The sequence below is a fragment of the Balaenoptera borealis genome (assembly GCF_965194805.1).
Source record: "Balaenoptera borealis genome assembly, chromosome: 19".
NCBI classification, from domain to species: domain Eukaryota; kingdom Metazoa; phylum Chordata; class Mammalia; order Artiodactyla; family Balaenopteridae; genus Balaenoptera; species Balaenoptera borealis.
The window spans coordinates 66,861,404-66,876,531 of record NC_138878.1 but is presented as its reverse complement, the minus strand read 5'-3'; the positions used below and the strand labels follow the sequence as shown (position 1 = coordinate 66,876,531).

Sequence of the window (15,128 nt, the reverse complement as noted above, 5' to 3'; positions counted from 1 at the left end):
ATGTCACAGTCATCAGTGATTGCAACCCAATGGTGAGCTGGTGAGCCCCGAGGGAACTCAGGAAGGAAACAAAGAACACCTGCCATCTAGCAGCCATCAGACTGCAGCCACTCCCCACGGTGAGCCCTGAGGGAACTCAGGATGAGAAAACACAGGATACTGGCCCCAAGTAGCTGAGATACATATCAAAGGAATGATTTCAGTGAGCCCAGACTCTTGCATCTTCCCATACATAGAAAAGTGCTAAATGCCTTAACTCAAGATATCTGCTTTCCTTTTATTAACAGTAATCTTTTGTTCCTACCACCTGCCCTTTGTTGCAAAACTCCTGTATATCCTAGCTCCCCCCTCGCCTCCTCGGAGCAGTTTTCTCAGGGTTACTTGAGACGCTGACTCCTGGGCTTGAAGTCCTAAAAATTCCCACTGAATAAAACCTACCTCTCAACTTTTAGGTTGTGAATATATCTTTCTAGTCAACAAACTCAAGATCAATGGTGCAGCTCTCAAGAGCTCGGGGATGAAGCCCAGGTGCCTTGGATCCACCGATTACAAGGTGTGGCAGGTGCCTCCAAGTGGCCCCAAAGATCCTTCTTCCTGTTATTCACACTCTCATGTAGCCCCCTCTCTCACTGGGCTATAGTGGGTCTGTGTGACCATTAGAATAAAGCAGAAGGGATGGGTCTTTCAAGATTCAGTAATAAAAGACTGTGGTTCTGTTTTGGGCACTTTTGCCCCCCCCCCGCCCCCTTCTTCCCTCTCCCATCACTTGTTCAGGAGAGAGCCAGCTGCAACGTTAGGAGCAGCCTTGCAGAGAGCAACTGAGGCCTCCTGCCAACAGCCACGTGAGTGAGCTTGGAGGTTGGTCCTCCAGCCTCATCACCCTCCAGTCAACACCTCAACTCAGCTCGTAAAAGAGCCTGAGTAGAACCATCCAGTTAAACCGCTCCCGTATTTCTGACCTTCAGAAATTTTACAACAAATGTGTGTTGCCTTATTAAGCATTGAGATAATTTATTCCAGGGCAACAGATAATGAATACACCAGCTGTTTCCTATGACCTTTACCCAGAATCCATCGATAATTGAGATGATGATGGTCTCAGGCACTGAACTTAGTGCCTTATAGATGCACTTTCTTCCAATCCTCATAGTATCTTCCGGAGGAGGATGCCAATCCAATATTACAGAAGGAGAAATAGATCCCCTAAGCCCTTCACAGCCGCAGATCTGGTAAGTGATGATAACACATTCATTTGTTTAAGACAGGAGAGAAGATGAAGAAACAAACAGTGTAAGAGCAGCCGGCTACGTTTTTACTTTGTATTTTTTTTTTTTACAGTTGGCCAAGAGGCACATGAAAAGATGCTCAACATCACTTAGAGAAATGCAAATCAAAACTACAATGAGGGGACCTCCCTGGCGGTCCAGTGGTTAAGACTCCGCACTTCCAATGCAGGGGCTGTGGATTCGATCCCTGGTCGGGCAGCTAAGATCCCACAAGCTGTGAGGCATAGCCAAAAATAAATAAATAAAAATTAAAATAAAAAAAACTGCAATGAGCTACCACCTCATACCAGTCAGAACGGCCATCATCAAAAAATCTGGAAACAATAAATGCTGGAGAGGGTGTGGAGAAAAGGGAACCCTCCTACATTGTTGGTGGGAATATAAATTGGTACAGCCACTATGGAGAACAGTGTGGAGTTTCCTTAAGAAACTAAAAATAGAGCTACCATATGATCCAGCAATCCCATTCCTGGGCATATATCCAGAGAAAACCATAACCCGAAAGAATACATGCCCCCCAGTGTTCATTGTAGCACTGTTTACGATAGCCAAGACATGAAGCAACCTAAGTGTCCATCAACAGAGGAATGGGTAAAGAAGATGAGCTACATATATACAATGGAATATTACTCAGCCATAAAAAAGAACGAAATAATGCAATTTGCAGCAACATGCATGGACCTGGAGATCATCATACTGAGTGAAGTAAGTCAGACAGAGAAAGACAAATACCATATGATATTGCTTATATGCGGAATCTAAAAAAAATGATACAAATGAACTGATTTACGAAACAGAAACAGACTCACAGACTTAGAGAATGAACTTATGGTTACCGGGGCAGGGGGAAGGGTGGGGGGGAGGGGTAGATTGGGAGTTTGGGATTGATATGTACACACTATACTTAAAATAGATAACCAACAAGGACCTACTGTAAAAAAACAAACAAACAAATAAATATTTTTAAAATGCAAAAAAAAAAAGAGCAGACAGTAGAATCCAGGTTTGATTTCACACGCAAGAGTTGTGGTCTGTCAGCCACATGAAGGAAACTATAAATCCCCAGGAGGACCTCCCTGGTGGAGCAGTGGTTAAGAATCCGCCTGCCAATTCAGGGGACACGGGTTCGAGCCCTGGTCTGGGAAGATCCCACATGCCGTGGAGCAACTAAGCCTGTGCGCCACAACTACCGAGCCTGCACTCTAGAGCCCGCAAGCCACAACTACCGAAGCCCACGCGCCTAGAGCCCGTGCTCCACAACAAGAGAAGCCACCGCAATGAGAAGCCCGCGCACCGCAACGAAGAGTAGCTCCCGCTCGCCACAACTAGAGAAAGCCCGCGTGCAGCAACGAAAACCCAATGCAGCCAAAAATAAATAAATAAATTAAATTAAATAAATAAATTTATTTTTAAAAAAATCCCCAGGAAAGGAACAAAGGTCGTTAGCAACATGTGCCGACAGCATTTGGGGTCCAGAATATCACTGCTGATGAGGAGCTTTCCTAGGGCTACGCATCCTGCACAGGGAACCCAGCGGATACTTACAGAGAGACCTCAGATCCCCACTTCCTCTTCCTGACGGCCTCACGCAGGAGGAGGATACCCCCAAACCCGATGTCGTTCTTGCTCAAGTCCAGGTATCCCAGAGTTTGGTTGTTGAGGAGCACGGAAGCCATGGCCCGGCAGCAGACGGAGGTGAACAGGCACTTTTCCAGCCTATGGGAGAGAAACAGGGAGCAGAGAAGTCACCACATCCTTCATCTGAGAGCTCAGCCAGCCTAGCTGCTCACAGCCTAGAAATCACACTCCGACCAGAATGAGTCATTTCATTCCAAGTAGCTTCTTTTTCTTTTGAAAAATGTTATTTTATTTTGGAGTATAGTTGATTAACAATGTTGTGTTAGTTTCAGACATACAGCAAAGGGATTCGGTTGTACATATACATATATCTATTCTTTTTCAAATTCTTTTCTCACTTAGGTTATTACAGAATATTAAGCAGAGTTCTCTGTGCTATACAGTAAGTCCTTGTTGATTATTTTAAATATAGTAGTAGGACTTCCCGGGTGGTGCAGTGGTTAAGAATCCACCTGCCAATGCAGGGGACAGGGGTTCGATCCCTGGTCAGGGAAGATCCCACATGCCACGGAGCAACTAAGCCTGTCTGCCACAACTACCGAGCCTGTGCTCTAGAGCCCATGAGCCACAACTACTGAGCCCACGTGCCACAACTACTGAAGCCCGCGTGACTAGAGCCCGTGCTCCGCAACAAGAGAAGCCACTGCAATGAGAAGCCCGTGCACTGCAACAAAGAGTAGCCCCTGCTCGCCACAACTAGAGAAAGACTGCATGCAGCAACGAAGATCCCACCAACCAACAAACCAACCAACCATAAATAAATATAGTAGTAGTTTTTAAAAAAATTGTAGTTGATTTACAATGTTGTGTTAGTTTCTGGTGTACAGCAAAGTGAATCAGTTTATGTACATATATATATGTATATATATTTTTTTCATTTGTGCTCATCTAGAAATTTATTTCATACTTGAAAATATACTTCACTCACTCTAAGAGATGAATCAATATTTAAAACCCAAGACTAGGACTTCCCTGGTGGCACAGAGGTTAAGAATCCACCTGCCAATGCAGGGGACACGGGTTCGAGCCCTGGTCCGGGAAGATCCCACATGCCGCAGAGCAACTAAGCCCACGAGCCACAACTACTGAGCCTGTGCTCTAGAGCCCAAGAGCCACAACTACTGAGCCCGCTCGCCTAGAGCCCGTGCTCCTCAACAAGAGAAGCCACCGCAATGAGAAGCCCGCGCACCGCAACAAAGAGTACTCACTGCTCGCCGCAACTGGAGAAAGCCCGCACGCAGCAATGAAGACCCAACACAGCCAAAAATAAATAAATAAATAATTAAAAAAAAAAAAAACCCAAGACTAACTTTCTGGAGTAAAAGAATTGTGACCTCCAGAACTCCCTTCGAGTAGTTAATTATCAACAAAAACGAAATCCATTATCAGGACTAATCTTAGAAATTAAGGATGTAATATAATGTGATTTAAATGCTCTAGACTTATGTGATATCACTTATATGTGCAATATTAAAAATAACACAAATGAGTATATATGCAAAATAAAAGTGAGGCAGGAGATAGATGGGCTCCAGGCTAGACATTTACAACTGGCCTCCTGTTTACACTTCCTTGGGTGAGAAGAAGATGGGCTCCAGGCCAGACATTCATTCCCAGCCCCCTGTTTACATTTCCTGAAGCAAGAGACAAACGGACTCCAGGACTACATATTTATGACCGGATTCCTGTCTATATTTCGAGATCTGCACCTCGATATAAAAACCAGTAACAGAAATAGGGTAAATAACCAGACACTGGACATTTTTATGGCAGGGACAGAGTGGGACAAACCCTGTTAAAAGATCAAGAGGTTATGTATTTCCCATCCTTGGAGCAAGGGAGACGTTGCATATATGCAGAAAGGCTCCTTGGGGGTCAAAAAGGAGGGGCACCACCCCATAGCATGTGATGCTAAGGCCGTCCCATAGGCCTCTGGGCTGAAATCCATCTTGGAAAAAAGTTGCGCACGCAAGTTGGGGAGGGTCCTAGGGCAGGTCAGGTGTGGAAAAAGAAATCAGATAATTGGCCACAGGTAAACAAAGACCCGGAAGAACTGCCATATATGAATGACTTAACCGCCTCTTTATGGGGTTCCTGGTCATTAGGGGGGACGCCCACACCCTTCCTCTCCGGGTGTGCGTCTCTGCCCTGCTTCTATCTTAACTAAGCAAACTGTTTCTCTGTGTGCTCTCCCACTTGTTGTTGTGCTATGTCTCTAATAATTGTACCTGTTTTACACGTTTCTTTTTTGCCTCCGTGAGAAATGCATTTTTCACTGGGGGCAAGAGCCAGCGGGTGTGGTGGCTGGGATTCCTGGTTTTCATCCAGGCTCCCCAGGTTCAGTTCCTGGGCTGGGAATTAAGATCTCGCTTCATGCCACCTCTCACTGCTGCCTCTCCGAGATCAGAAGCAGTCTCAGAGACATAGAAAACAAACTGGTGGTTACCAAAGGGGAGAGGGAAGAGGGGAGGGACAAATTCGGTGTATAGAATTAAGAGATACAAACTATTATGTATAAAATAGATAAGCAACAAGAATATATTGTACAGCACAGGGAATTGTAACCATTATCTTATAATAATGTTTAATGGGGGTATAATCTATAAAAATACAGAATCACTATGCTGTACACCTAAAACTAATATAATATTATAAATCAACTATACTTCAATAAAAAAATAAAAGCTAACATTTCTGAGTGAAAAAAGTGATCTAGACTTAGAACCCAGATCATACCAATAGTGAACAGAAAATGCAGGTAGGAAAGCGGCAAAAAAAAGTTGTATATGTATAACTGAATCACTTTGCTGTACATCTGAAACTAACACAACATTGTTAATCAACTATACGCCAATAAAAAATTTAAAAAATAACTCAAAAAAAAGTTTCAACCTTTGTCATCAGAGATGTCTATAAATCTTTTCTAAATATTTAGGGTAACCACTAAAACAATTAAAAATAGGATGAATTCTTTCAAATCACTTGGCTAGTATGCATGTTACCATAGAGACCTTTAGGAGAAGGAAAAAAATATATACAAAAAAAAGATTCCCTAAGCATAAACATTGATTTTGGAAGACTCGCCATCTAAGGTATTAGTCTAAAATTAACAAATTTTTCTTTATCTTTCATTGAATGGAAGAATTTAACAATGGTCCTTAAACTCTAGCATTCACGGGAATCATGGGAGGTGATTGTGAAGCACAGACTGGGGGGGTCCCCACCCTCAGGGCACCACAAGATCCAGCAACCCCAGTTCTGGGTATGGACCCAAAGGAATCGAAACCAGGATATGGGAGGGATACCTGCACCCTCACGTTCATAGCAGCACTATTCACAATAGCCAAGACATGGAAGCAACCTCAATTCACATCAACAGATGAATGGATAAAGAAGATGTGGTATATACACACAATGGAATACTACTCAGCCAATAAAAAGAATGAAATTCTGTTTGTGACAACATGGGTGGACTTTGAGGGCATTATGCTCAGTGACATAAACCAGACACAGAGAGACAAATGATGCAAGAATTTGCCTAACAACTTCCCTGATGAAAAGGTTCCTAGTCTGAGGACTGTATGTTGAGAACCACTGCTCTGAAGTTTCCAAGTCCTCCAACCAAATGGAGGGAACACCCCCAGAAGTGCAAAACACATTCCCACATTCTACCCCAAGAGAATTTTACAGACACTTGGTCTCAAAGAAGGAAACGGGGACAACTTACTCAAGAATCTGTAGGCCAGAGTCAGGGTTCATCAGGGCCTGACAGAGCAGGATAACCCCGTCGTCCTTCAGGCTATTAAAACCAAGGTCCAGACTTCTCAGGGTTTTATTTTTATCAAGAGCAGAAGCCATATCCCAACAGCACTCAGAAGTCAAGGCACAATTTCTCAGCCTGCAGAGAAACACCAACCAAAACACCCTTAGCTTTCTTTCCTGCCTTTTTTTTTTTGGTATAACAGCTTTATCAAGATATAATTTACGTGCCATATATTTCACCCATTGGAAGTGTACACACCATTGGTTTTCAGTATATTTACAGAGTTGCACAACATTTACCACGATTCTAGAACATTTTCATCACCCCAAAAAGGAAAACAGTGTACGTTTTAGCAGTCATTCCCAATTTCTTCCCCCACCCACCCCAGCTCTAGCAACCACTAATCTGCTTTCTCTTCCTCTCAATTTGCCTATTCTGGACATTTAATATAAATGGAATCATACTATATGTGGTCTTTTGTGATTGGCTTCTTTCATTTAGCGTAATATTTTCAAGATTCATCCACGTAGCAGCATGTATTAATATATAGTTTGTTGCTTTTTATGGTTGAATAATATTCCATCATATGGATAGACCACACTTTATCCATTCATCAGCTTTTGGACACTTGGATTGTTTCCCACTTTTTTGTTACTACAAATAATGCTGCTACGGAAATCCGCGTACAATTTTTTGTGCAGATTTTGTTTTTATTTCTCTTGCATGTATACCAAGGAGTAGAATTGCTGACTCATGGGCATGTTACGTCTCTGTTTAACCTTTTGAGGAGATACCCATCTGTTTTCCAAAGCAGCTGCACCATTTCCTGCTTCTTTTTGGGATCCTGAAAGCTTCAATGGGTTCAGGGGATATTGTGTGTCAGTTCAGCATTTCTGGTTTTAGGAGCCAGCAAATTTCTTTAGGGTTTAAGACAGTCTGAGTTTAATTTCTGTCAGTGACAGCCAACGTGCCCTGATACCCAGGGGAAGTCATCTAAAGAATTCAGGATAGAGTGAGATAAATACCAAACAGGATATCACTTAGTATGTATCCTGGTCCATATCACCGAGGTTGTTACATGACTCACTTCAAGCAGAAAGCCAGGTCACATTACATTATTCTGATCTCAGAGGTGTAACACTCACTCCCAAACTCTAGGAGTTAGAGGAATACATTGGATCAGAGGTTCCCAAACTTTCTCCATTTATGCCCTCCTTAGCGTCTCACTTTTTTCACATCACCCCTGTACTTCATTAAATTTTGCCCTCTGGAATTCCCTGGTGGTCCACTGGTTAGGACTCCACGCTTTCACTGCCGAGGGCCCGGGTTCAATCCCTGGTCAGGGAACTAAGATCCCACAAGCTGCACGGCATGGCCAAAAAATAAAATAAAATCTGTTAAAGAACTTTTTTGCGATGCACTCGCTCTAGTGATCGCAATTGCTAAAGACGGAGCTTTGCAAAGATATGACATCATTGAAAGGAATGTAGCACAACCTGATGTTAGAACAGAACTACCTCAAGCTAAGAGTTCTTGCAGCGATGAACAGATGTCAGTATCTCTTACATTTAAAATATCCTGCAGTGCCTCTGTGAGTTCACCCCTGGGTACCTCGGCACACAGTTTGAGAACTCTGCTGCTAGATAATTTGCCTCTGAAACTGAAATCATAACCACCTTCCTCTTTATTATGCTTTCTTCCAGTATCAGCACAATGCCTAATATGCAGTAGGCACTTAATAAGTATGTTGCATAAATGGACACATATATCACAATCGCTCTCCATCGCCCTATTCTACTCCAGAGAGTTCCAAAAAGAGGACATTTGGGGACTTACACCAGCCTCTGCAGAGGATACTGAGAGCATTGCAAGGCATTCCAAAGCTGTTTCGCCCCGTCATCCTTCAAGGCATTTTTTGCCAAGCTCAGATGGGTCAGATTCTTGTTACTCGTGAGAGAAGAGATAAGACTTTTGCAGGAAAGTGACGTGAGGTCACAGTTCTCCAACCTGTGGGAGGGACACACACAGACGGGATGCAATTTAATTCATGCCTGTGACAGGATTTTCCTTGTCTCATGCTGAGAGATGAAGATTTCAATCAGGGCTTTCCTTCTACATGCAAACGCCTCATCCTACTTCTGTTAAAAGCTCTTAGGGCTTCCCAGATTTAAGGGGGGGGGATAGCAACTTTGATGTGAGAAGCAATTGGGGATCAGGAAAACAGTTACAGAGAGGGATGAAGAGGGAAGAGAAAGGGACCAGCAATGACCAAACAGTAAATAACATATATGGAGGTGACCTGGGAAGAGACACCATCTCACAAGGTAAAGAAAAATAGAAACATGCACTGAAGACAGACGCGGGCACTCGTATTAGAGAAACTAAGATGTATAGGAAGGTCCTGAAAACGTTTTCATGTGTGGTGAGGGAAGTGCAAACGTAAACAAGAAAGTATCTAATGTTGTAATAACTTTGTATGGTGACAGATGATAACTATCTAGACTTATCGTGGAGATCATTTTGTAATGTAGAAAAATATCAAAAAATATACTAGAGAATGGACTTGAGGATATGGGGAGGGGGAGGGGTAAGATGTGACAGGGTGAGAGAGTGGCATAGACATATTAAAAAAAAAAAAAGAAAAATATCAGATCACTGTGTCGTACACCTGAAACTCATATAATATTGTAAGTCAATTATACTTCAATTCAAAAAATAATAAAGTGGTACTTGAGTCATAAATAAACAATAACATGTTATTTTCTGCTCAACAGATTGGCAAAAGCAGTAACAGTAACAAGAGTCAGATGAGAATTTGGAGTTGGGGGAACTTGCATACACACCACTGGTGGGACTGCAAGTTGGTACCAACAGTCTGGAAACAAGCGTGGTAGGACTGAAGATGAATGCTCTCCATGACGTGGCAATTCTACTAGCGTGTGTCGGTGTGTCAGGGTGTGTGTGTGTGTGTGTGTTAATAGCTCAACTATAGGTGGCAAGTAAGATGGACACCTAAATTGTTGCACATTCATACAAATGTTATCCTTCAGCACCAAAGAGGAACAGCCTATAGAAACAACAAAACACTGAGGAAGACTAAAATGTCGGTTGATTGGAAAATGCACACATGCTCAATGAGGCCACTTATGTGAAATTCAAAGCACTGCAAAACGGTGCTCTGTTTAAGGATCCATATACAGTATTATCAGTGTAAATACAAATAAGGAGCCTGATCGACCCAATTCAAGATGGCTGTGGGGGGGTGGGGGTCATGGGATTGGGGGTTGATATGATCAGTGAGGAAGGAAAATAGTACTGTTAAGGTTCTACTTCAAAAACTGGATGATGGATACATCAGGCTCATTATAGTTATATATTCTAGGATATTAGATGCAAATATGTACTTTTATGTAGTTCCGTCTCTCTGTCTCTCTGTCTCTCTCTCTCTCTCTCTCAGCTCAAGCCTTCATTGCCCCATCTATGTCATTAACAATCACGACTTAATTTTGCTCCATTATACACACATTCCCCCACTTCTGTTTTTCTCCTAGAAACACTCAATCTACCAAACAACTGGGCAACGGCATGACAACCACAAAAAAGACTCACGACAGCTTCTCCAGTTGGGCCACTGGCAGGTGGTGACATGGCCCAAACCTCCCCAGGGAGCTGCGTTTCAGCATTAGAGTCTTCAGGTGAACGTTGTTCTTGAGATTCCTGGCAAGGTCAGCCCAATTTCTCGGGCTGAAAGGGCAATCTTCCAACCTGCAGAAGCCACGCGAAAACGCTGAACCTTAGCTCCTGGGGAAAATGGTACCCACATAACCACCTAGACCTCACCTACTGTCTCACATCCTTGTTCTTCACCCAAGAGTGACTGGAGGGGTGATTTCCACCTTCCCTGAGTAAACCTACATCAAATTCAGCGTCTGAATTGCAAATAATCAATAGAAAATAATACACACTCAGGGCCATGGCAAATTGGCATGGGTGAACTGTCGGGCTCTAATTCCAAACCAGGGACTTGATTCTGCCCTTGAAATATAACTTCTTTTTACATTTATTTGCCAAACCATTTTCAGGATAAAGAATGAGATTCAGTCAAACTATGGCCCTTGGACCAAATTTGCATTACCACTTGGTCCTGTACAGCCTGTGAACTGAGTGATCTAAAATTTTTTTTTAAATTTATTTTTGGCTGTGTTGGGTCTTTGTTTCTGCACACGGGCTTTCTCTAGCTGCAGCGAGAGGGGGCTTCTCTTTGTTGCAGTGCGCGGGCTTCTCATTGCGGTGGCTTCTCTTGTTGCGGAGCACAGGTTCTAGGGTGCACGGGCTCAGTAGTTGTGGCACGTGGGCTCAGTAGTTGTGGTGCACGGGCTTAGTTGCTCCGTGACACGTGGGATCTTCCCGGACCAGGGCTTGAACCCATGTCCCCTGCATGGGCAGGCGGATTCTTAACCACTGCGCCACCAGGGAAATCCCTAACATTTTTTTAAATAGTTAAAGAATATTTTGTGGCACATGAAAATTAAATGAAATTCAAATTGCAGTGTTCATACATAAATAAAATCATTAGTAAATTATATAATTATTACAGTTATTAATAATACAATTGATACTTAATAAATCATTAAAGTTATTGATGAACTCTATGAATACATAATTATTAATCATAATAAAGTTTTATTGGAACACAACCATGCCTATTCATTTGCATATTGGCAATGGATATTTTAGCACTCTGTCACCACTATTTAATTCAGATGTTATAGCAGAGTTGAATAGTCGTGACAGAGACTATACATCTTGCAAAGTTGAAAACATTCCTTACCTGGCCCTTCACAGAAAAGGTTTGCTGAACACTGACACCGATAATATTATAGTAAGAAAAATTAGGAAGTAATGAGTTTTAAGTGTTACCTTTGTTTTTTAATATAATTTATTTGATACTAAGTTTATGTGAGTTAGTTTTTTAATAATGCTGTTTAACAACCCTCACCAAATTACTGAATGTTTAACAATCAGCTCTTACAAGCCAGGGTGGGCTGGCCCAAGCTCACCCCTAGGGCTATGGTTTCTCTATCTCAGACACACCTGGGACATCAAATTGTAGTTTTCAAGCTGAGTGAAACTTAGAACCAGAGGGTAGAATGGTGGTTGCAGAGGCTGGGGTGGGGGAAATGATGGTCAAAGGGCACAAACTTCCAGTTAGAAGATGAATAAGATCTGGAGATCTAATGTACATCATGGTGACGATGGTTAATAAGACTGTAGTGTGTACTTGACGTTTGATAAGAGAGTTGATCTCAAGTGTTCAGATGGTGGCTTTGTGAGATGGGTTAATTAGCCTGACTGTAGCAATCATTTCACAGTGCATACATATATGAAATTGTCACCTTAAAAAAAATCTGAGTGAACAGCCATAAAAAAGAATGAAATATTGCCATTCGCGGCAACATGGATGGACCCAGAGATTATCATACCGAGTGAAGTGAGTTAACGACAAATATTTTGATATCACTTATATTGGAATCTAAAACATAATGTAAATAAATTTATTTATAAAAGAGAAACAAACTCACAGACATAGAAAATAAACTTATGGTTACCAAAGGGGAAAAGGGTGGGGAGAGGGATAAATTAGGAGTTTGGGATTAACAGATATATACCATTATATATAAAATATATAAACAATAAGGGTTTACTGTATAGCACAGGGAACTATATTCAATATCTCACAATAACCTATAATGGAAGAGCATCTGCAAAAATAGATGTATAACACAACAATGTAAAGCAATTATACTCCAATAAAGATGTTAAAAAAATATATATGTAGGGCTTCCCTGGTGGCACAGCGCTTAAGAATCCCGCCTGCCAATGCAGGGGACACGGGTTAGAGCCCTGGTCCGGGAAGATCCCACATGCCGTGGAGCAACTAAGCCCGTGCGTCACAACTACTGAGCCTGCGCTCTAGAGCCCACGAGCCACAACTACTGAGCCTGCGAGCCACAACTACTGAAGCCTGCACGGCTAGAGCCCGTGCTCTGCAACAAGAGAAGCCACAGCAATGAGAAGCCCGCGCACTGCAACAAAGACCCAACTCAGCCAAAAATAAATAAATAAATTTATAAAAAATATATATATGTATAACTGAATCACTTTGCTGTACACCTGAAACTAACACAATATTGTAAATCAACTATACTTTGATCAAAGAAAAAAGCTGAGTGAAACTGACAACTGATTACAATAAGATGTCAGGCAGGCTGAGCATGTAACCCCCACCTCTGCATGGACCGCCTGGGTGCCAGGGTTCTGTCTCCATCCCTCCCCGTCTCACCTCAGACACTGTAGAAAACACTGGGGATGTTTCAAGGCGTTGCACAGAAACTCCATGACCTGGCATCTCACTTCAGTGTCTTGTATTTCCAAGTATCTCAGGTACTGGTTTTCCACCAAAACTCTGATTAAGTCTTCATTCAACACGAGGGGGCTCACATGCCTAAAGCTGCAGAGGTAAGCAGTGTCCGGTTATCATAGGCTCGCATCAGCCCATCAGCTCTTTTTTCTTGAAAAGTTTTATTGAGGTATAATTGACACACCAAAAAAAGTGCATCTATCATATATCTAATGCACCCAATTTCATGAGTTTGTACGTGTTCATACACCCATGAAACCATCACCACAATCAAGGTGGCTAATTAGTTTTTTTTCCCCTCCAGCTTTGTTGAGATGATACAGATAACAATGTATCAGTTTAAAGTGTACAGCACTTGTTGATTTGATGCACTTACATATTGCAAAATGATTACCACCTGAGCATCAGCTAACCGCCTCCATCTGGTCACATACTTACCATTTCTATTTTGGGGTGAGAACATTGAAGGTCTATTCTCTTAGCAACTTTCAAGTATACGATACAGTATTGTGAACTATAGTCACCATGCTGTGCATTAGATCCCCGGAAAGTATTCAATGTTTAACTGGAAGTTTGTAGTACATTTTGACCAACATCTCCCCATTTGCTAATTAGTTCTTCTTCGTTCAATCAGTCCATAAATGCGTGAGGCCCCTTTCTGTGCAGCCCAGGGCTCCAAACTGGATTCTCTTCTCAGCTCAGCCTCCTAGTTGGACGACCTTACGTGAATCACTTAATCTCCCCAAGCTTCATTTCACGTCCTCGAGAGAGCTCATGACATTTTCCACTTAGGACAGTCGCGAGAATGAACACAAGTGATGCCTGTAAGAGGTTCTGCATAGGGCTTGATGTAGAAAGGGAGGCACTCAAAAAATGGGAGCTAGGGATTTCCCGGGTAGTCCAGGGGTTAAAACTTCGCCTTCCAATGCAGGGGGTGTGGGTTCGATCTCTGGTCTGGGAGCTAAGATTCCCACATGCCTTGCGGCCAGAAAAGCAAAACATAAAACAGAAGCAATAGTGTAACAAATTCAATAAAAACTTTAAAAAAATTGGTCCATATCAAAAAAAATCTTTTTAAAAAAATGGGAGTTAATGATAATCATTATAATAACAGGAGAGAAAATAGGTCAGATACTGGTCAAGTGGGCCATTTCAAGGAATTCTGATGAAGTATTGAGTTTCTGGGTTTTAAAAACCATAGGGAGAGGGTGTATAAGGTAATAGCTAAGAGAACTGATTCTGGAGCCACTGATTCTGGAGTTTAAATCTGTATTCCAATTAGGTACCAGCTGTGTAACCTCGTGCCCTAGCTTCCTCATGAAATACCTACTTCTTTAGGATGGTTGTGAGTTTTAAGAGCACTGAAACACAGTGCTGGACCTCAGACAGCCCAGCAGAGGGTGAGTGCTACATAAATGTCTGTACATTTTTTGCTATTGAAGATAATGTTGCAGTGATGTTCTCAACCATTCCTCCGAGTATGTGCATATGTATTTACCTTGGGTGGATTTAAAAAAGTGGACCTTGGGGTCAAGGTGCACATGCATTTTTCATTTCGTAGAGCTTGCCAAACTGCAGTTGGATCTGGCTCACCTTCTTCCCTCTTTCATGGAAATCTTGACCTGTGACACGCAGGGGCCTGCTAAGCGTGGTGCATCACAGAAGTGGGGTGTGGTGATGGAGGAGGCGAGCCTCAGACCACCTGAGGTGGAGAGCGTTCCCCAAAGCTTACCAGCTGTGTGATCTCAGACAAGTCACTTAACCTCTCTGGTTCTCCCTTTTAAAAAAATCAGGATAACAGTACTTACCTCAAAGGAATGCAGTGGTAAACCATACTAAGTACCTGCTTAGCACATGACGATTCGAGCAGTAAAAACAACTAGGAGTTTTAGTTTTTTGAGGAACCTCCATGCTGTTTTCCACAGTGGCCGCCAATTCATGTTTTCACCAACAGTGCACTGGGGTTCTCTTTTCTCTACATCCTCACCAACACTTGTTATCTCTTGTGTTTCTGATGACA

The 15,128-nt window shown here is 42.4% G+C and overlaps 1 protein-coding gene across 1 annotated transcript in view; it reads right to left on the bottom strand.

Moving 5' to 3' along the window:
- The window catches only part of LOC309616559 (NACHT, LRR and PYD domains-containing protein 8-like), a 35,436-nt gene that overhangs the window by 6,335 nt on the left and 13,973 nt on the right, over positions 1-15,128 (bottom strand). Inside the window, exons 4-7 of the mRNA XM_082367212.1 lie at positions 10,297-10,452; positions 8,524-8,727; positions 6,652-6,822; positions 2,832-3,002 (exon numbers count right to left, since the gene is read on the bottom strand). Coding sequence (XP_082223338.1) covers positions 2,832-3,002; positions 6,652-6,822; positions 8,524-8,727; positions 10,297-10,452 — 702 coding nt within the window. The remainder of the gene's footprint in view (positions 1-2,831; positions 3,003-6,651; positions 6,823-8,523; positions 8,728-10,296; positions 10,453-15,128) is intronic.